General features: G+C 39.3%; 4 protein-coding genes across 4 annotated transcripts; 3 read left to right on the forward strand and 1 right to left on the reverse strand.

Moving 5' to 3' along the window:
- Positions 1 to 1,209: 1,209 nt before the first annotated feature.
- Positions 1,210 to 3,814, forward strand: LOC128859032 (large subunit GTPase 1 homolog). The gene is made up of 5 exons (XM_054095699.1): positions 1,210 to 1,439; positions 1,525 to 2,772; positions 2,836 to 2,989; positions 3,175 to 3,380; positions 3,460 to 3,814. Exons 1-5 carry the CDS (start codon positions 1,338 to 1,340, stop codon positions 3,676 to 3,678), a joined length of 1,929 nt encoding a protein of 642 aa, XP_053951674.1. The 5' UTR covers positions 1,210 to 1,337; the 3' UTR covers positions 3,679 to 3,814.
- Positions 3,815 to 6,397: 2,583 nt separating this feature from the next.
- LOC128859033 (enoyl-CoA delta isomerase 2-like) lies at positions 6,398 to 7,399 on the forward strand. The gene has a single exon (XM_054095700.1). The coding sequence runs from the start codon at positions 6,488 to 6,490 to the stop codon at positions 7,376 to 7,378; it is 891 nt and encodes a 296-aa protein (XP_053951675.1). The 5' UTR covers positions 6,398 to 6,487; the 3' UTR covers positions 7,379 to 7,399.
- Positions 7,400 to 9,986: 2,587 nt separating this feature from the next.
- On the forward strand, positions 9,987 to 11,926 carry LOC128859035 (farnesol dehydrogenase-like). The gene is made up of 2 exons (XM_054095703.1): positions 9,987 to 11,385; positions 11,450 to 11,926. Exons 1-2 carry the CDS (start codon positions 10,807 to 10,809, stop codon positions 11,648 to 11,650), a joined length of 780 nt encoding a protein of 259 aa, XP_053951678.1. The 5' UTR covers positions 9,987 to 10,806; the 3' UTR covers positions 11,651 to 11,926.
- Positions 11,741 to 15,455, reverse strand: LOC128859034 (bifunctional lysine-specific demethylase and histidyl-hydroxylase NO66). Its single transcript, XM_054095701.1, has 3 exons — positions 14,096 to 15,455; positions 12,951 to 13,309; positions 11,741 to 12,891 (listed from the first exon to the last, which is right to left on the reverse strand). The coding sequence occupies exons 1-3, from the start codon at positions 15,306 to 15,308 to the stop codon at positions 12,127 to 12,129; spliced, it is 2,337 nt and encodes a 778-aa protein (XP_053951676.1). The 5' UTR covers positions 15,309 to 15,455; the 3' UTR covers positions 11,741 to 12,126.
- Between the last annotated feature and the right edge of the window lie 4,026 nt (positions 15,456 to 19,481).

The following is a 19,481-nucleotide window of genomic DNA, read 5'->3' on the forward strand; positions in this document are numbered from 1 at the left end:
CAATTTCTGCCTTCTTTACCCATTCTTCAATGTTTAATCTCCAGCTAAGTTTGGAGTCCAGAATTTCCCCTAAGTACTTTGCACTGGTTGATACTGAGAGAGTTTGGCCATTAATGTTTGGTAGGGTAAAAATTGGTACCTTGCTTCTGGTGGTGAGTTGTTAAATGGGAACTGCACAAATTATTTCTAAGGAAAGCGCAGAAAAGATAGAGCACCATTTCTTCACGCGGAAAAACTAGGGTTACCATTTAACCCCCATTGCAGAAGCTGTGGGAACCTTTCAAAGGAGGAAACTGTTGAGCACTTTCTCTGTAAATGTCCGCGTTTCGCAGCTAGACGATTAAGATCACTGAGTGCTCCTTTCTTCGACAGCCTGGGGCAGTGCGTCAACCAAAATCCCATAAATTTTCTCCATTATATCAACAGCTCAGGCTGGCTGTAAAAATCTGTCTATTAGAGGTCTCATAATGGTATCAAAACGGTGCTTTGGTGCTACTTGAGGAGGTCCAGACTGGCACTTCAACCATTGCACCTACCGATCTGGTGGTAAAAGGCATAAATTCTGTTTTAAGCGGGCTTAAACAGCAAGACTGTTAGAGTTAAGCTCGTCTAGCGCCCTTTGAATGATCCGGCTGATCGTATTAGGATCGTAGTCCTGATGCTATTAGTACCACAACAACAGCGTCTAGAAAAGCATACTCGCGCTTAAAAAAATTAAAAACAGCAAGCCACTCCTGCTACCTACAACCAATCGGTGAACCTCTGAGAATAAGAGGCAGCGAACGGCAATTTTGGTCTTAATTACTTTTACTCTCCTTTTCCTTTTAGAGCAATATAATTCTCATAGGGCCGCCGAGTAGCAAGGTTTAATCCTTTTTCAATACAAAATCTTGTTCACGCCGTCACAACTATAAGCTTATTCAGAGTTAGACATTATCTCATGAAACTAACTCACACTCAGTTAAACAGACAAAGGAACTTTTAAATATAAAAGAGAAAAAAAATTGTTTATAAGAAAAAATTATTTGAGAATATTTAATGCATGATTACGCTTATTATTTCATATGATACTTCTTTTGAATAACATTTTTAATTTATAATTAATTTTGTTCAATTTTCTTTCTTACCTTGATTACTCTCGTGAATGAGCCACCATCAGCTGACTTGCGCTGTCAAATCATTGTGAACATCACCTCATATATCCATACAATAACGACCATCAAAACAATTTTCCATCACATTTAGGCACGTGTTGAACTTTATTAAATTCCGTTATTAATAACGTTTCATTTCAAAAATATACCAAAAAGTAACATTTAACTAATTGGAGGAGCAAAATGAGTAAGAAAAGTAAGACGAAGTCTGGCGACCTTGGGCGCGCACTGATAAAAAACCGTTTCGGGAAGAAGTTGCACCGTAAACTGGATAATGAAACTATGGTAACCAAATGCATTATAAAACACTTTAGAAATATGTTGCACCACTTCAAATGTCGTAACTCATCTCGTACTTTTTTTTTTACAGCTACACACTACCGAAATTCAGGACGGCTACGACTGGGGTCGTCTCAATCTGGCGTCAGTCACGGAAGAATCTTCTTTTCAAGATTTTCTGCGTACTGCTGAGTTGGCAGGCACTGAGTTCCAGGCGGAAAAACTAAATATCGCGTTCATCAACCCTAAATCCAACGTTGGTTTGCTTTCTAAAATGCAACAAAAACATATGGAACAGAAGCATAATGAACATCGCAATATGCTGACAATTCCACGCCGGCCTAAGTGGACAGCAGAAACTACTGCAGATGAGTTGCAACGCGCTGAAAGTGAAGCCTTTTTGGAATGGCGCCGTTCATTGGCAAAGTTGCAAGAAGATGAAGATATTTTGCTTACACCGTACGAAAAGAATTTGGAATTCTGGCGACAATTGTGGCGCGTTGTAGAACGATCGGATGTTATTGTGCAGATTGTGGACGCGCGTAATCCCTTACTTTTCCGAAGCGTGGATTTAGAGCGCTATGTGAAGGAAGTGAACCCGGCAAAGATGAATATGATATTGGTGAATAAATCTGATATGTTGACGGACGAGCAACGCAAACATTGGGCAGAGTATTTTGACTCGGAAGGCATACGCACTGCATTCTTTTCTGCCACTATGGCAGCAGAGGAATTGAAAAAAATTGATGAAGAACCCAATGAGGAGGAGAAACAGCAAGAAAGTAGCGAAAGCGATAACTCCAGTGACAATGAGGAGTGGGGAAGCGATGCGGATGGCGAAAACGAAAGCGAAACGCATGTTGAGAAAAAGCGCACAGAATCGACTCGATCTATAACATCTTTGGATGACGTTAAACTTGCTGCCGACGAAATCAAGTCCACCTTAGATAATATAAATAACTTATTGGGCAGAATAGAACAGAAAATCTATCCTTTCGGAGCTGCAGCTAAAGAACAAATTCAAAATAATCCAAAAATATTAACACGTGAAGAACTCATTGAATTATTTAAAAAAGTGTACAGCGGCAAAACATTTACATCTGATCTTGTTACCATCGGTTTTGTCGGGTATCCAAATGTGGGCAAAAGTAGCACCATAAACGCACTGATGATAGAAAAGAAAGTATCGGTATCGGCAACGCCCGGTAAGACAAAGCATTTTCAAACTCTACATCTAGGCAGCGATTTGCTGCTGTGCGATTGTCCCGGCTTGGTGATGCCAAGTTTTGTACTAACAAAGGCTGATATGATATTGAACGGGATACTGCCAATAGATCAGGTGTGTGGCTTTTAAATACAGTATATTTTGGATTTTGTTATAGTTTACATTAATTAATTTAAGATGCGCGATCATGTGCCCCCTGTGAATTTGCTTTGCTCGCGCATACCACGACATGTGCTGGAGGGGAAATATGGCATACTGATAACTAAGCCTATGGAGGGCGAAGATGAGAATAGAGCGCCATATGCAGAAGAGTTGCTACTCGCTTATGGATGTAAGTAGAAATGAAAAAAATGAAATGTATTTAAAACTCAATTATTAAAAATGCAGTAAACGAATTAATTGTGAAAAAGCTCAAAATACGCTAAATTTAAGGTTCAGAAAATGTTTTTTTATGCTAGAAAATATTTTGTTTATGTTAGAAAATGTTTAACTTTATTGACTTTTCCGTTCTTTCAGACAATCGCGGCTTTATGACATCCAACGGTCAGCCGGATCAATCACGTTCGGCACGTTATGTCTGCAAGGACTATGTAAATGGCAAGCTGCTTTACTGTGTCGCGCCGCCCACTGTCTCCCAAGAAGAATATCATGTATTTCCACCTAAAATTCATAAAGACATCGTTGAACAAGAACTGCCAAGTCAACAACAGCGCGCTATGCGGGTAATTAAAATATCTAGAATAGCAAAAATAAAAAACAATTGGACTATTAACGAAATTACTTTCACTTTTCATACGCCAGATAAACACAAAATCAACTTCGAAGGATATCGACAAAGAATTCTTCGCTGCAAATAGCAGCAAAGCTTATGTGAAGGGGCGCAGCAATTTTCCACATGTACGCGTTACCAATGACGGTAATTTAGTGAATTCACCACCCACAAGTAAGCCTTGGCGCACTGTAAAGAAAGAGCGCCATCAAAAGTTGCGTAAAAAGTTCTCGCATTTGGATCAGCATTGAACGAAGGCGAAATATAATATTTTAATTAAATTTTTATTTGTATTAAAAATGAGTTTATTATAAAGTGTGAATTTTTAACTTTGTACTAGTAATGTAAATATGAATATTAAATATTTGTGATTGATAAAAGTCTAAATAGTATGCTTTTATATACTTTGAATACGAATAGATATACAAGTATATGTATAAACATTTTTTTATTAATCAGGATTTTTAAAAGAAACAACTCTACCAAAATCGCGTAGAGTTGAATGACGCAAGAAGAAGAAGATACCTTAATCATTATATTCGCCAAATGTGGTCTTATTCGAAGTCAATGTAATCACTTTTTGATCTTTTTCGCATTCGTTCTCACTGGGTTGCTTTGAACTTTGTATACAAAACAAATGTGTATATATGTATGTACGACCGTTCGCCAATTTAAAACATTTGTTATGTTTATCAACGTCTATTCTAAAGCAAAAACACAATGGAGAGAATGCAAAAGTGTGGTTAACATCAGACTGTTAGCCGGCTCTCGGCGAATTTGTTGATGTAGCAGGGGTAATGACAGCGGTTTTTTGCGACAGAGGTCGGGAAAAGCTAAGATCTTGTTAATGATTTATTAAAAAATCGAAAAATGCCATTGCTCATGTTAATTCATTGCCGTCTGAACCACGGACATGGCTATGTAAATATATATCCCGTTATCATTATTGAAATAAAAACAGATTGGCCGAGACAAGAGTGTACTTACATACAAACATATGCATACATACAAATATACTAATAAGAGTTATAAGAGTTTAAATACCGGTTAGGGCAAACAAATAATCATTATAGGTACGCATTTTAAAATGTAAACAAAAAGACAATAATAAATATTTAAAAGAGAGAAATAAATAAAAGAGAGTGGAATAGAAATATATATCAATACTAGAAAATCTTCATGATTCGAATATTCGAACTTTATGGGAAAGGGCACACCAAAGCACCCGATCATTTAAGGAATTAGACCATAACAACGCCAGAAGCTATTTAAACGATAATACTGGAATCTATAACATTATGTGGATTATGAAAGCCAGATGTGATTTAATATACTTGGGAGGCCAAAGGGATTTAAATTGCACTTTATGTAACTTAAATGAATTAGAAGACATCACACATTTCTAAGGGAAATGCCCGATACTTAAAAGAATTCGTCAAAGATTTTTTGGAAAATATAGTTTAAACCGAGATGAAATCATAGAAATTTTAAATGGTATTGGCCCTCCTGGATATAATAACTTATTTAAGTTCATCACTGCTGCTATAGAATTGAATGTAAAAAACTCATACAGAATACATCCATATACCTATATATGCATATGTACATATGCATGCCTGTTTACAGATGTAAGTCAATTGCAGAGAACGTTAAAGCAGATTTACGTTCTCTGGTGACTACTCAGAAGAATAACAAAGAGCGAAGAATAGAATAATGTAGGTTTGTTCAGATGTGTGGTCCCTCATCTACTACACATCTGAACAAACATACATACATTCTTCTATTCTTCGCTCTTTGTTATTCTTCTGAGTAGTCACCAGATAACGTAAATCTGCGCAATTAAAGTACGATGGGGGCTATATAAGTACCCATGTTAGAAATGAAGACACCATTTAAAAAAAAAAAAAATTTATATTTCAAGAAAGTTACACTTCTCCCAACATTCCGGCCATTTTTTCAACCCCTCCAAAAAATAGGATTTTTCGAACTCTCCAAAATACGTCTCTGTCTCGGCGATGACTTCCTCGTTCGAACCAAATTTTTTCTCCCGCGCGCCATTTCTTCAGATCGGGTGAATATGGGGGGGGGGGGGCGGCAGCAATTCGTATCGCAATTCATGCAGTTTCGCGGCGACAAACTCGGATGAATGTGGTGGTGCGTCGTCGTGGTGAAGCAGCACCTTCTTTTTCGCCAAATGCGGCCTTATCTCCTTCAATTTTGTGAAAGCGGTCCAATAACTCACAGTAGTATTGCCCAATGATCGTTCTTCCTTTTAAAGAATCATGACGCCGTTCGCATCCCAAAAAATCGTCGCTATGCCCTTTCCGGCCGTTAGAACTGTCTCGACTTCTTTGGAGCAGATTCACCGAGGGAAATCCATTGTTTTGATTGTTACTTAGTTTCTGGTGTGTAAGGATCAATCCAGCTTTCATCAAAGGTAACAACACGATGCAAAAATTCCTTCGGATCTCGCTTAAATTGCTTCAAACACTGCTTCAAAGTTAACAGCCGCATCCGCTTGTTGTTGCTTGAGAGCAATCGCGGAACCCATCGGGCCGACAATGTTTTCGTCGCCAACTAATCATGTAAAATATTAATTGCCGTTCTGGTCGGCACACCTATGGCCTCTGTTACTTCGCGCACTTTCGTTCGTCCATCAGCGAGAATCATATCGTCGAATCCAAAAGCGAATTACCAAACAATGCTGCTCTTTTTCCATCTTAGCGAAAATCACGAAACACGAAATCCAAACTAACCTATCAATCAGTCTGAAATTTGTTTTGCTGGCGTTTGATAGATGGCAGCACACGATGCTAATACCAACTTCTCTCAGGAACGCCTTCTGTGATCAAATACGGGTACTTATTGAAGCGCCCTCGTAAATATACACACAAATGTAGTATGTATGTTTGTTCCATTATCTGCTTTCAAGTCGCGTTACAGCTTTGCCCAACTCTCGTTGAGCCTATGAGCGTTCGCAGCCAAGAAAGATAGAATGTTTACCGTGTAAGTTGCCGTCTATGGCATTCGCGTCTATTCAGTTCTTATTAAATCTTCGCCATGAGTACAGCAAAAGCCTCTGTAACCGCGAGCCTCGTTACAGCTGTAGCCGCCACCGCCCAAGCTACTATCCCCTCCAAGCCAAACCTGCCCACCTCATTTCGCGAGCTCTATGTTGAACAACGCGATCGTATTTCTGTGATTACATTCAATCGCCCTGAAGTTCGTAACGCGCTCACACGCCGGGGCTACAACGAATTGATAGGCGCGCTACGCGATGCCACCTTCAACGACGCTATTACAACAGTTGTATTGACCGGTGCAGATGGCTGCTTCACAGCAGGCAATGACCTGACACAATTGCGCCAATACCCCAACGCGAACGCCTTCTTTCGCTCCTCCAACTTTGTGCTGGGTCTGCTAGTCAAAGCGTTCATCTATTGTCCAAAATTACTGGTAGCTGTTGTGGATGGGCCTTGTGTGGGCATTGGATTTGTACTGGCGGCGCTTTGCGATGTGGTATATTGCACGCAGCGTGCTTTCTTTCAAGCCCCCTTCACGCAGCTGGGCATCTGTGCGGAGGGTGGTGCCACCTATCTGTTGCCGCAGTTATTGGGGCGCGCTAAGGCATCCGAGTTGTTACTGTTCGGTACGCACATGAGCGCAGAGGATGCGTTGAATTTTAATTTTGTGGCGCGCATTGTACCATGGGCGGAATTGGAGCATCAACTATGGCCACAGCTGGAGAAGTATGCGCGATTGCCGGTGGAATCGCTGCAAGCTACCAAGCGGCTATTGAACAAACCGGTGCTTGAGCAATTGTTAATTGCCTTGCAGGCTGAATGCCAGGAGTTGGAGCAGCTTCGAAAGGGCGAAACATATCAAAATGCAATAAAAGAGTTCATGAAGCGCAAGGAAGGAGGAAATTATGAAAATAAAAGTAAATTGTAAATAAATATGTACAAACAAGACAAAAAATGTTTATTTTATTTTTGAATGATTTTTCATCAACTAAAGACGTGTGTTCAGCGTCATCGCTTCGTAGTATATGCACTTGGAATCGGTTACCTTGCCCATGCGTTATAGGTATCTCCGGAAGTAGCCGTGGCCCGAGAGAAACCGAGTTAAGAAGTAGTTCACTTCCCCGAAGTTCCTTTGAACCCATTTGACAATTGATGGAATAAGTTTCGCCGTCCATCTGTCACTCGGTTCAATGTCCTATCGGCTTTGCCATCGCAGCATGGTTTGGGATCTCCGTTCTGAGAAGCTAGTGATGACGTGTTTCTTCTTGGAGTCACACGCATCCATTCGTTCCCGGACCATGAGGTCGACGGGTATCTGCCCGTTGATCACGAAAATTGCTGCGCCTGAGACAGTGCGGTAGGCTGAGGCAACTCTGAGCGCCGCTGGTCGTTGCACAGCCTCCAATACTTTGCGCTTGGCTTTGCAGTTTAACACAACTGCCCATACTTCGCTGCTGTACAGGAGAATTGAGCTTGTGGCCGCCATAATTAACTTTCTTTGATCTGTGTTGGCTCACCGATGTTTGCCATTAATCTACTTAGCATATCCGTGACCTTTGCTGCTTTGGTAGCCGCATGCCGTATCTGGGCACAGAAAGTAAGCCTACAGTCAAGTTTAATACCTAAGCATTTCACTCCTTTTTGGGTCACTAAGGAAGTGTCGACTATTTGCATACTGAATGTACCTTTACTTTTACTTAGGGATGCATAGAAAATTAAAAACTTTGAAGCAATTTTTCTCTAATTGAAACTTTGTTGAGGTATGGTGCTCTCTGATAAACAAGCGTTCAGTTGCTGTTTTTTTCTCAGTCGGGTTTTCTAGGCTATCTACTATTTCGGCCCCCCAAATATTTTTTGTATTGAAAAAAAAAAAAAAATTAACAACATCTCAAATGTCATAATTATCAATGCAAGATAAGTAGGTCTACAAATGCATTTAGAAAACGCAAAAAAAAAAACAAGTACTAAAGTTCAGTACAACTAAAAATAACTGAAAGTGAGAGTATTGTCAGGTTTTGCTTTCAGAATAGTCATACAAATGAGTTGGCGATAAAAGCGGATGAAGGAGAGCGAGTACCGGTATTTCAATTAATTAACATGCGATTTGTGTAACTCAAATGCGAGCCAACAAAAGTATAACACAAAAACACCTACTTATCTTTAATAAAAAATTTAATTTATAGGCATATCATTTAAAATTACCGCAAAGAAAATTAGATGAAATTCATAAAGACTCAAAATACCCTTTTGTAAAAAAAAAAAAGAATTTATTTGAAAATCTTCGCAAATCTGTTTGGACTCACTGGTACAAAAGAACTCACTCTGCCGAGATCCCGGATAAAACACAACTGAAACTACTACTGGACCGGGCAAACGTTAAACAACATACATCAGAGACTCTCACCACCTTTCTGAACTCTCAAAATGCCAAATGCCGTTATCTGATATCACCACCACCTATTGTAGACGAAGAGCTTCTGATGCCTCCCGAGACGCGCGTAACTTTTGCTGAATTTTTAAAAATTAGTGTCGAGCGTCTTGATTTTGTTCCACAAATGGCTCAAATTCGATCTGGCGATTGCAGCAGGTTAAACTCCTACTTATCCAGAATAGACCCCGACATGCTCAATATACCATAAGTCCGCACCGTACGATATTAGTCGCACGATATAAAAATTTTGTAAGGTCTTTAATTCCGACAGAGCCGAGATCTTCCAATTCATTGTCTACCCAAAAAGGCGAGCCTACGTCTGGATAGAGCAGGACAGTGACACAGAAGGTGCGGGATCGTTTCTTCCTTTTCCTTGTCTAGACAACTTCTGCAGAAGTCATGTGTTTCGATACCCATTCTCTGGGCGTGCTTACCGATTAGGCAGTGTCCCGTAATAACTGAAATCAATGTGTTAAGACTGTGCTTATCTCTTCTTTTAGAACTTCTTTTAGAAGTTCCGTGCGTTTAGCATTGAGAGTCGGCCACAGCTGTCGGGCGATTTTGCAAATGACTTCATTACGCCATCTTTGTAAGGGTATACCTATATTATTGTCTATGTACTCATCAGTCAATTTGGTACCGATTTTCGCTAGTTCATCGGCTCTGCTGTTCCCCTCAATGTACAAATGGCCAGGAACTCATGCTATCATTAGTTGAAATGACTCAGCCATCTCGTTAAGAGATGCGAGGCATTTCATGACTACCTTGGAGTTTGCCGACTGTTTTGTGAGGGACAACTGTTACAAACTATCTCGTTTTAGTGTTCATGTACCCAAAAACTGGCAAAGTAGGGGAAAATGAGAGAGCAAAACGGCATTTCATTTTGAGGGGAAATTGCAAGTTTTCTCTGGATACATTTTTACTTGTAAGAATTTGCCAGTGAGAAAAACAGCTTATCGCAAAGTAAACATACTCAATAAATAAAATTTGCGAATTGGGTCAAAGTGGTAAATTTAAATAAAAACTGTGATTAAAATAAAGAATGTTGGTAAATACATGTTAGATAAAGTTTAAGTATTTGAAGTTATATATTAAATAGGAATCGGTCAATGATGCAGAGTCATGCACTTCTGAACCACAGCCACCCAAGGGACGCTTAGCGCGTTATTTTAAATTTTTTTTTTTTCAATTTAATACGAGGCAGCTCAACTGAAAAAATGTGTACTTTTTTTGGGTTTTCCCGTCAACAATTTAATCAGCTCTTCGTAAAACTTGGAAATTGTTACTGGTTTGGCGTTTATGTACTTTTTCGATATTTTTCGCTCTGAGTCCGAATTCTCGGAAATTAAGTTACTGCTAAGTTAGTGAATAATTTTTACATGAACAGACATATACATACATATATCCCCAAATTATCCGCACCAATAACCTCCTCGTTTTTAGACTGCCGCTGAAATACTTTTATTTCAGTGCGCCTTGCCAAATATGCTTCCGGTCAAGTTCAAGAACCCAAAATCGAAACCTGCTCCAGTTTAGCGTAAATTATAGCTCGTGCGCAATAATGGCGCATGAATAATTTGGTATTACAAGTGAATGCATTTCACTTGCTTTCGTTTTTTATGATTGTTTTTTGCTCAACTTTCGGCCGCCGCAAACTGTGCAATACTGCCGAAAGCAAGCGGCGATCACATTCACAGCTTGCACAATCGCTTGGCGGTATGCGCAGCGCGTTGAAGTGAGCTTTATAAATCAGCAGGCGCAACAAAAACAATAACAATGAAAAACTGATTTAAGTGCTGCAATCGTACGCTTCCACTTTAGTATCCCAGCGCTAAGCGCGCGCTGCACAACGGTAACGCGCCTCGAAAAACCAAAGTAACGCATCTACTTTCACACATTCAATTATTTCCTTTTCCGCCAACGCAATGGAACGCTGGGTGGACAAAGTGGCAGTGGTCACAGGTGCTAGCTCTGGCATTGGCTGGGCCATCGCGCAGGACTTACTCAAATCGGGCATGATAGTGATTGGATTCGCGCGCCGCCTGCAACAAATGGAGGAGCTTAAGGAGGAGTTGGATGCTTCCATACGTGAACGTTTCTATCCACGCTCCTGTGACTTGACTGTGCTGCCCTCGGTAAAGAGCAATTTCCATTGGATTGAGCAACGTTTCCATCGCCTGCATGTGCTCATCAACAACGCTGGCATGGTGGAGATGACCAAAGTGCTGGAGGAGGGCAATGAGGCCACGCTGAAACAAGTGATCGATGTCAACTTAATGGGCACAGTGAATTGCACAAAGCAGGGTTATAGGCTGATGCAGGCCACCATGGCACAGGGCGAAGCGTGTCACATAGTGACTGTAAACAGTCTATTGGGTCATACTGTGCCACTACACATACCAGAGTGTGGCTTAAATTTGTATCCGGTGGCGAAACACGCGCTGTGTACACTGCATGAGGTTTTGCGGCGAGAGCTCTTTCCGCACAAGCTGATCCGTTTGTCGGTGAGTGGGCAAGCGTCGCATTTTTTTTCTTCCTATTTCTTAATATTTATGCGATTATTTGCAGTCCATTAGTCCTGGCTTGACGCGCACGGATTTTGGTGGCGCGCCATCCGATGATGAGAAAAAAAAGTGGGAGGAATTAATTGAACCGGACGAAATTTTGCTGCCCGAGGATGTGGCGCGCGGCGTTAATTTTATACTCTCTTCACCGCCGCATGTGACTATAGCTGATTTGCTGATGGTGCCGGCGCGCGAGAAGTATTGAATGCCATACTTTAATGGCGGCAAATACTTTTTTAAATGCATAAATTTTAAGTCTATACTAAATTAACTAAAAAACAAAAGGGGTAATAAATAATAATTAAAATATTTGCAAATTTATTAATCAGATTTTTTTTTTTTTTTTTCTACTTTTTACTTTAGTTCACACAATTAATTTTATGCGTGTATTCATTTTTTTTTACAAAAACCGCAGCTGGGTATTCAAGAATGGAAAAACGGTAATCAGACTGGTTCTATAATTCACTTTGTCAATTATAGTTGGCGGAAAATTTCAATGAAATTCATCCGGTAGTGAGTTGCAAAACCTGTCCGAATGGCACAGTTTTTCTTTAAAACAAGACACAAATTATGATAAGCGCCTATTATACAACGATTTCTTATAGGAAAATTAATTTGTATAAGCAAACAAAAGGCATTCTCGCTCTACTATTGTATAAAATATTTAAATATTTTTGTTAATCATTTAAACGGCTTCTCGGTCATCAGCAGTCCACGCTCCCACAACGCAGTCACTATTTGCACTTTATGCTCTTCATCTTCCAGTGGCAGCTGCGATACACCGATATACTCTGGGTACGAGCGTATGAGCACTTCAACGCTGGCTGCCTCTTCCAACTCAATTTCCATAAAATTAGGCTCATATTCGCTATACTCCTTAGAGTTGTCCAAGTAATAGTATATACGCATTTTGCCCTCCTCCTGCACCAATCGCATTATGTTTGCTCGCAACAGGCGGACATTAGTGCGCTCAGTGATTTCATAGTCACACAAGCACTCGCCGCGCTCATTTGTGGTACTACGCGAACCGAATATGGTGCGCTCGTGTTCAGTGGGCAGCACGTGCGGCGGCAACGCTTCGTGTTGATATTTTTTGGCGAGCTGATCCACAGCAGCATCCATCATTTCCTCTAGTGGTACGCTGTTCAAACACTGGCGCATCAGTTTAGTGACTTTGCGCAACAGTTCGGCGCGTTCCATGGTACCATTCTCGCTGAACGCAACGCCAGCATGTTGGAAGGTGTGCAACGGCAAACCGCATCGCATTTCAACATTTTCTTCGATAACGCGCTGCAATACCAGTGGCATCATACGCTCGAAGAGATCGGCATAGGAGTGTTTTTGATACATGCTAAGTGTGATATGCAATGAGTGATAGCCTGGCTCGGTGCAGGCCTGATGGATAGTACCACGTGGAAAGTATAACATATCGCCGGGTTCCAGCACCTAGGATAGCAAATGTTTAGCACAAATTTTAAAACACTTGATAAACATTCGATGCACACCTCATCAAATATCGGCTTGCCAATCTCCTGCTGCGTAAAATTCTTTGATGAGAAACGCGGCAGCTGTTCGGCTTGCGTACGTGGCTTGTAAAGGCGCCAGCGCTTGCGACCCTCAATTTGCAGTACAAAAGCCTCTATATCGTCGTAGTGTGGAGCAAAACCTTGGCTGTTGGGCGGTGTGAGATAGGCATTGGCGCCAACTAAACAGTGGAAATACTCCTGCAAGGTGGTGTTCAAGCGAAACAGTTCTCGTAAAAATGTGTGCGGATTTAGCAGGCGTACACTACAGCCTTGCCCATAATGATCCCAAACAACAGGCGGCATCGCACGTCCTACTGGGTTGAGTGTCTTACGTTCACCTAATGTAAAGGAAGAATATTTTTGTAAATTTATTGTTTGTTATATTAAGGGGTTAGGGGTAGTCAGAGGCCCGAAAAAATGATGATTTTCACGAATTTTTTTTGCTACTTAATTAATTTATTTAACAAAAATAAAAACATAGCATAAAAACATCATGTTTTAACTTGACTTCACCAAAATTTCAAAAAAAAAAATTAATAATTGCAAAAGTTATCGCTGTTTGTGTGAAGCCCGTTTCTCCAGAAGTCCCTTGCGGTGAACATCACAAGTCCTTGCAGATTCATCTAAAACCAATCGGATGAGAAAAATTATTTTTATTGATAGATAATCTCGAGCCGGATCGAAGCTTTTTTTTTTTTTTCAAAATGAACAAAATGGCGGCCTCAGGAAATATTTTTCAGATTTTCGGGAAAAAACCAACAGTTAATTGTTAAAAAAAAATCGAAATTTTTGAAAAAAAAAAAAATCCTTCGATCAGGCACAAGTTTTTTATGTTTTTCAAAAGCTGTATAAATTTTATTGAAATCTAAGTAGCGGTTTTTAAGTTACAGTGTTCACCAGTTTGAAAAACATAGTTTTGAGAAAAACGCATTTAAAGTTTTGCTATCGGCTCCGGAGCGGCCGAGCGCCCTTTGTTAATTGTTGAATAACTTGAAAAGTATTTGTCGGATTCACTTCAAATTTTTACACAATATTTTTAAAACATTATACTATAAGAAAATGCAAAAAAAACAAAATCGATTTTTTGAAAATTCTGACTACCCCTAACCCCTTAATCAACTCACCATTTTCATAGGATGTTATATCGATATTCTTCGTAAACTCTACATGATTTTTTAATAACATCTGATCAATAGACTCAAATGATATAAGATGTGAATAATAGTTAGATCCTTTGCGCTTAATTAGACAGGCGCCCGACTCCCAATATTTTGCGAAAAACTCCTTTGCCGTTAGTGGACTTAGAAGCCAGCTGAATAATTTTTCACCCTCTTTTATGCTATTCATTTTCACAACGTTAATCGGTGGAGAAAATGTCGCCATTTTAACTACATTTGCATCCACAGTTTTCACCGTAACTTCTGCAGTGGACGCCGGCACAAAGTCTATAGATTTTCCCCGTTTCTCTGTTTTCTTTTCGATCTTGTCAGTTGCAACTGCTGCTGCATTAGGCATCGATTTTCCCTTATCAACCGCTTTTTCCGTTTTCCGCCCTTTTTTTGGAGCACTAGCCTCACCAGCAGCTTTAGCAGATATACCGCGCTTAAGCCCAGCGGTTTTTTTAGTGGATGTACCTACCGGTTTACTATCCTCGTCCGATTCATTTGAGTATTCATAACTGACAACACTTTCTTCCTCTTCACATTCCTCCTCGATGTTACTATTTATAGTATATTCGTCAGATTCATCCGAGTAAGAGCTACCATGTTCGTCCATGTAAGACTCAAATAGCTCTTCTTCGCTAACTTCTTTGTCATGTTTCTCCAGCTGCCGTACGAAATAGTTTTCCAAATCTTTCTTTTTTTTCTGTTGAACTTTAGACAGCTTTTTAGGATTTGAAGTTGAATCGCCCAGGAGCTGCTCCACCAAGGCATCGATCTCTTTCTCTTTAATACCGTTGGATATTGTATTACCGTTAGTAACCGCACGTTGACCTCTTCGTTGTGGTTGTTTCTTCGTGGGTTCATGTTTGCTTGCTGCTTTGTTAGGAGCGACTTTGACTTTAGTCCTTTCAACTTCAGTTGCTGCACTTTTGGCCGCATCTTTGGACTTGACAGGCGCACCCTTTTCTTTGGTTGCATTATTGGATTTTGAATTAACTTGATTTTTTGGTGAAACCTTTGGTTTATTCTTCCCCAAAGTTTTGTTTTTCACATCACTATTTTTGTTAGCATTGACTTTGCTACCACCAGCCTTCCTATTAGTATTTCTAGTTTTATTGCTACGTTTTGAAGCAAATCCTTTATATGCTGCAAACGCTGAAATTGGTTCAGACATTTCGATTAACACTTTCTTAATAACCCGAAAAATTGAACTGAATTCTAATATACAAAATCAAACCATCGAATTATTTTCTCAATCAGAGTTTTTGTCAAATGTTGCACGTGCGAGTACAGTACGCTTGAAAATCCTATGACACCGGCAATTAAGAAAACTCCAGGGTTGCATATGAAGAAATTGATAATTATTTCGTACCGAGGCAAGAATGATAGAGAAGATTGTGCCTTCCGAATTCACCGTGTCGTAAGAGTCCAGCAATAAATAGGCAAAAGGAAGGCGAATTATTTTTTTGTGAAGAAGAAGAGTAGACGAAAGTAATGGAAACAAAAAATTCTACGCATCACATACTCTTTAGCTACGGCGTCTTTCACATAAAAACGTAAAAAACTGCGTTTAGAGGCTTTACATTCATTTGTGTTTTAAAAATTCAACACATGACACTTCCTTTGCATTAGTTTGTTTAGTTCTAATCTCACAAATCACAATAGTACCAAGCCATTCACTTAATTTTCACAAACATGCAATTTATCCTACTCTTGTTTGTTTTGTATTGTGAAAGGAGCTGACGTCAGAGTAAAGTAACTGTTAATGGCGGCACCTTCAGTACTCAATTCGCAGTACCTTACACTAATTTATGTGCGTACAATTTACGGAGAACGTTGAATAACTCGAAAAGTATTTGTCGGATTCTCTTCAAATTTTCACACAATATTATACTTTGAGAAAATGCAAAAAAAAAAAAAAATATCAGTCTAACGGTTAGACGCGATAGAAGTGAAACCTTCCGTAAAACAAACTGAGAGAGAATGAGACGAAAGCAGCATTAGGAGCGGGATAATTATAGGTTCATTATAATATTGCTATAAAGCTCATATTTTATTTTCTTCATTTTATTATTATTCATCCTCAATGTTTTCAATTTCAACAAATGATACGAGTGGCTTATGATAGCTAAAATATGATACAAATGCTTTGGTTTCGGTGTTGTCAACATATCTTTGAGATACCACGTCAATTGTTGTTTTTGATCGTGTTGTCGATTGAGTGCGATTGTTACACATTTTTAAATTGAATGTTGTATTGAGAAAGTCAATTAAAGGAACCGCTGTGTCCAATGCAAAATTTACGTCAAAATCGCCACTTAAAATCATTGGAACTTTATCGTAATCTTTTCTAAGTATCCGCGATACTTCTGGTGTATACTTTATTAAATTTTCGTGAATGAATTCCGTGATCCTATTTATTGATTGATTCGGTGAAATATAAATTGCCACAATTAAAACTGTTTTTCCATTGCTCAATCTGGTTTCGCATGCACATATTTCTCCCACTTTAGAGAGCTGAACAGACAGTGATTCTAGTTGCTGTGCATTCAGATCTATCTGTGGAGTTGCAATACAAGCACCGTCATTTTGATTGTGGTATATACCCATAATTGCGGTAAATATTTAAAAATGAAAATATTTTCGAATATAAAAATACGGACGCAATACCGCACACGCGGTTGCTGTTATGAGCGTCGTAACGCGTATATTACACAGACGTACTAACATACACACAAACATTCGTAGGGCGCTTGGTCTAAGCAAGTATTAGGTAGTGTAGTATAGGAATACATAATGCCTTCTCGCTCACCGTGGCTCCGTAATACGCAGGCGCGCACACATACGTACTAGCATACATACAAACATACATACGTATGACGCTTGAACTAAACACCAAAGCAAGTAATAGGCAGTGTAGTATACATACTACAATACTCACTATACTAGCGTGGCTCAGCAGTGCGCAGCCACACACATACACTTGTGGACAAAATAATAGGTGTAACAAAGTTTTTTTTAATAACATTCAAAAATTTGTAAAGACAAGAGTTTTTTTTATTGTTTAGTAATGTTTTATTTCATTAAAGAAAAATATGTTGAAATTCATTTTACTTTTTAAACTCAAATGAAAATTTAATTATAACAAAAAAATACCATTGGTAAAATAATAGGTGTGAAATATTGTATGGCAAAAAACAAAACAAAAAGACAGTTCAACTTAAATTTAACCGCTACTATTTCAATAACCAGTATATCCTCCATGGTTCTGTATAAGTTTGTCTATTCTATTGGGCATGGATTTTATTAATTTTTGGCAGGTTTCTAAAGGGGTAGCATCCCATATTTCCTTGGTTTTCTGCCACAATTGGATCTTGTTTTGGAATGCAAAGTCTGCTAGTCTCCTCTTCAAATCACTCCACAAGTTCTCAATAGGATTGAGATCAGGGGATTGACTTGGCCATTGCATACAACTTATGTTTGCATTTCTTAGCCACTCCGACACCAACCTCGAGGTATGTTTGGGGTCATTACTTGCTGATCTCCAAGCCATGTTTTCTTCTGCATATGGAAGCATAACATTTCGCAAAATATCCCTATACTCAACCGCGGTCATTGTGTCTTTTATCCAAAATAAAGGACCAACACCCTGCCAAGAGAAACATCCCCACACCATAATGTTTCCGCCTCCATGCTTAATGGTCCTTTTGGTTTCCTGAGACGCAAATTCTTTGCCTTTCGGGCGGCGTACACTTCTTTTGGAATCATTACCGTATAAATTCATCTTTACTTCGTCACTAAATAAAATATTTCGACACTTTTTTTCTCCAGTAGGACCACACCAATGTCTGTGCTCATTAGCAAATGCTCTGTATGTGCACCTTTCGTAGAAGTGGAACTCTTCTAACTTTTCGTCCTGGTAGATTAGCGTCCACTAAGCGCCGTCGTATTGTCCGCGAGCTTATATTCAATCCCATTTCTGCTGCGATTTGCGACACAAAAGGATATTTTTTGGTCATAAGAACTATACGGCAACCCTCTGCCGGGCCCGTCAATCTTGGTCGTCCACGATTTTCTTTCTCACACTTGTTTTTTAAAGAGTTCGTAACAAAGTTTTCCGACCGTCCCAATGAATTGGCAATGTAGCGATACGTTTTCCCTTCCGCACGAAGTTTCTTCACCAATTGACGCTTTGCTTCAGTGGCCATTCTAAATAATTATTGAACCAGTCAAAATAATACAAATTGAACAATGCAGCCAAACATACTTGATAATACTTCAAATAACAAGGTATTTTCGAAAAAATGCTGATACACCTCTTTTTATGGTCAAGCGCATTCAATCAAACAATCATTACTTTCCAATAACACGCAAAATTACCAATTGAGTCGCAAAAATGTTTTTTACTTACGTTCTAGCTTCCATTTTGTTTCATTAAAATGTAGCGGTATCAAAAATAAATAACAGTTATTACACTATTGGGCGTGAAATCAGTACAGATTCAGCACACACCTATTATTTTGTCCACAAGTGTAAACGTATATCAACATATAACGCTTCGTAGCCAAGAGTGTCGCTTTTTCGTTTCATCGAGTCTCAAATCACTCCCAACGATTCTAAAGAAGTTTTCACTTCAAAAATCCAATTTTTTTGGAAATTCTGATTACCCCTAACCCCTTAACCACTATGGGCCTCCTCTACTGCTTCTACCTGCTCAATGTGCTTTAGGGTGCGGCCAGAGTGAACGCTGAAAGCCGAGCCGAGATTGTCAGTGCGATAAAGATTGTCAATGCGATAAAACTGGTTACATACAAGTCAATACAAATAAGCTTGTGTATAACACAGTGAGCGCCGACAAGAGCAGAGAGCAAAGCCGATGAGTGCGAGAAAACAGTTTCAAAGCGTTTTGCGCGCTTTTTTCCATTGTTGATGTTTACTTTTTAGAGTGCAGTTGTGTTTTTCAATGGTTTAAAAATAAAAATAAATGTATATCGATCAAATAATCATTATATAAATGATGAAATTCACCAAATTCATTCCTTTTTAGTGTAATTGGATGTTTTCCAAACTCTTTTGTGTTCATAATTGCATTAATCACACTCGGAGAAGCAAAATACTCTTCATCAGATGAATCCATTACCGTGTACAGCAATTTTATAAACACAAATGAACAACAAAACTAAGTGACATAAGAGCAAAACACATGGAATACACAGAATTTCAGCGCTGATTCTCGCATTCACTGTGTTATATACAAATTTTCTTCTCGCATGAAAATAAGCGTCAATAAGCTCGGCTCGGCTCGGCTCGGCATCAGCGTTCACTCTGGCCGCACCCTTAGTTTGCA

This window comes from Anastrepha ludens, chromosome 3, assembly GCF_028408465.1.
Source record: "Anastrepha ludens isolate Willacy chromosome 3, idAnaLude1.1, whole genome shotgun sequence".
Taxonomy (NCBI): domain Eukaryota; kingdom Metazoa; phylum Arthropoda; class Insecta; order Diptera; family Tephritidae; genus Anastrepha; species Anastrepha ludens.

What these genes read in the sequence shown, in the direction of transcription:
- LOC128859032 (XM_054095699.1), top strand. Translation starts at nt 1,338, where the DNA reads ATGAGTAAGAAAAGTAAGACGAAGTCTGGCGACCTTGGGCGCGCACTG. An exon ending in GGATACTGCCAATAGATCAG is followed by an intron (nt 2,773 to 2,835) that starts GTGTGTGGCTTT and finishes AATTAATTTAAG; the next exon opens with ATGCGCGATCATGTGCCCCC. An exon ending in AACAACAGCGCGCTATGCGG is followed by an intron (nt 3,381 to 3,459) that starts GTAATTAAAATA and finishes TTCATACGCCAG; the next exon opens with ATAAACACAAAATCAACTTC.
- LOC128859033 (XM_054095700.1), top strand. Translation starts at nt 6,488, where the DNA reads ATGAGTACAGCAAAAGCCTCTGTAACCGCGAGCCTCGTTACAGCTGTA.
- LOC128859035 (XM_054095703.1), top strand. Translation starts at nt 10,807, where the DNA reads ATGGAACGCTGGGTGGACAAAGTGGCAGTGGTCACAGGTGCTAGCTCT. An exon ending in ACAAGCTGATCCGTTTGTCG is followed by an intron (nt 11,386 to 11,449) that starts GTGAGTGGGCAA and finishes GATTATTTGCAG; the next exon opens with TCCATTAGTCCTGGCTTGAC.
- LOC128859034 (XM_054095701.1), bottom strand. Translation starts at nt 15,308, where the DNA reads ATGTCTGAACCAATTTCAGCGTTTGCAGCATATAAAGGATTTGCTTCA. An exon ending in TATAACATCCTATGAAAATG is followed by an intron (nt 13,310 to 14,095) that starts GTGAGTTGATTA and finishes CCTTTACATTAG; the next exon opens with GTGAACGTAAGACACTCAAC. An exon ending in GCAAGCCGATATTTGATGAG is followed by an intron (nt 12,892 to 12,950) that starts GTGTGCATCGAA and finishes TTGCTATCCTAG; the next exon opens with GTGCTGGAACCCGGCGATAT.